Raw genomic sequence first — 1626 nt, forward strand, 5'->3', positions numbered from 1 at the left:
GAAGCCTCTGTGGGCTGGGGGCTCCGCTGCACCCTGGGAAGCCTCCGTGGGCTGGGGGCTCCGCCCTCCCGCTGGTGGTGGTGTTTCAAGTCGAGCACATTCAGGAAGCCTCCTTGTATGCAGTGGAAGTGGGCTCCCCAGAGCTTTCAAGGGTCCGAAGCCGGCTGTCAGGCCTATCCCCCAAGCTCCTCGGCGACGTCCTTGTGAGGCACGGTTGTCTGTCCCAATTCGCAGCGGCTTGATGTCCAGCAGAGCGGCCCTGCCCCGTCCCCTCAGGTGTCCCGATGTGGGAGGCCCTTCATGTTTGGCGCCGCCCCTCCACGTTACCAAGCGCGATGCCCTTCTCCAGGGGCGGGTCTCTCCAAAGGCCGTGCGATGAATTCTCACCGTCCTTGTCCCTTGAGGCCCACTCTGGCTGTACTTTTTCCAAGACAGGTTTGTTTGCCCCGTGGCACGATGCTTCTCAGTGTTCTCCAGCACCACAGTTCACATGCGCCGGGTCATCTTCTGTCTCCCCGATTCTGTGTTGAACGCCCCATGCATGGGAGGCAACTGGAAATCCCATGGCTCAAGCACAGCTCATTCTTGAAAGTTAACTCCCGGCTTCTCACCTCTCTAAACGAGGGCTGGTGCCGCCTGTGTACCTCGTGCAATGTGTTTGATCTCTTGACTGCTTCCATGAGCATTGGTGGGGGGGTCACAGAGGCGCTTCAGGGTGGGTTCAGATGCCACCCCCAGGCTCATAGTCTAGCGCTTAACCATGTGTAGCACCCATGTGCCTCGGTGTCCCCATCTGTGAACAGGCACCGAGCCCGCCGGGCTGAGTGAGGCTCAGCTCTGGGGGCCACCCAGGGTCCAGTCCCCGCCTCGGCCCTAACTGCCTCTTCTCCTTGCTCCCCAGGCTCCCCCCTGCACAAGCAGGCATCCGGACCCTCCTCAGCCTCCCCCGCCCCCGAGAAGCCAGGCCCAAAGGCGGCCGAAGTGGGCGATGACTTCCTGGGGGACTTCGTGGTGGGCGAGCGGGTGTGGGTGAACGGCGTGAAGCCAGGCTTGGTGCAGTACCTGGGCGAGACGCAGTTTGCACCGGGCCAGTGGGCGGGCGTGGTGCTGGACGACCCCGTGGGCAAGAATGACGGCTCGGTGGGCGGCGTGCGCTACTTCGAGTGCCAGGCGCTGCAGGGCATCTTCACGCGGCCCTCCAAGCTGACCCGGCAGCCCGCTGCCGAGGGCTCTGACTCGCACTCAGTGGAGTCGCTGACTGCACAGAACCTGTCGCTGCACTCGGGCACGGCCACGCCCCCGCTGGCGAGCCGCGTCATCCCGCTGCGGGACAGCGTCCTCAACAGCTCCGTCAAGACGGGCAACGAGTCTGGCTCCAACCTCTCAGACAGCGGCTCCGTGAAGCGGGGCGACAAGGACCTGCGCCTGGGAGACCGAGTGCTGGTGAGTGCAGTGGGCACCGCCCGCCTCCCCTTCCCACCTCCGCATGGTGACAAGCTGGCCCTGGGGGCTCGGAGGAGACAAGCTGGCCCTGGGGGCTCGGAGAAGAGGGGATAAGCTGGCCCTGGGGGCTGGGAGGAGAGGAGGGGACAAGCTGGTCCTGGGGGCTGGGAGGAGAGGGGACAA

The 1626-nt window shown here is 64.7% G+C and overlaps 1 protein-coding gene across 2 annotated transcripts in view; it reads left to right on the plus strand.

Moving 5' to 3' along the window:
* Nucleotides 1–1626, plus strand: part of CLIP2 (CAP-Gly domain containing linker protein 2) — a 42590-nt gene that overhangs the window by 12467 nt on the left and 28497 nt on the right. For both annotated transcript variants that reach the window (XM_045285125.1, XM_045285129.1), the window contains exon 3: nt 902–1443. In XM_045285125.1, coding sequence (XP_045141060.1) covers nt 902–1443 — 542 coding nt within the window. The remainder of the gene's footprint in view (nt 1–901; nt 1444–1626) is intronic.

The sequence above is a fragment of the Echinops telfairi genome, unplaced genomic scaffold (assembly GCF_000313985.2).
Source record: "Echinops telfairi isolate 266 unplaced genomic scaffold, ASM31398v2 ScPeMD7_5;HRSCAF=22, whole genome shotgun sequence".
NCBI classification, from domain to species: domain Eukaryota; kingdom Metazoa; phylum Chordata; class Mammalia; order Afrosoricida; family Tenrecidae; genus Echinops; species Echinops telfairi.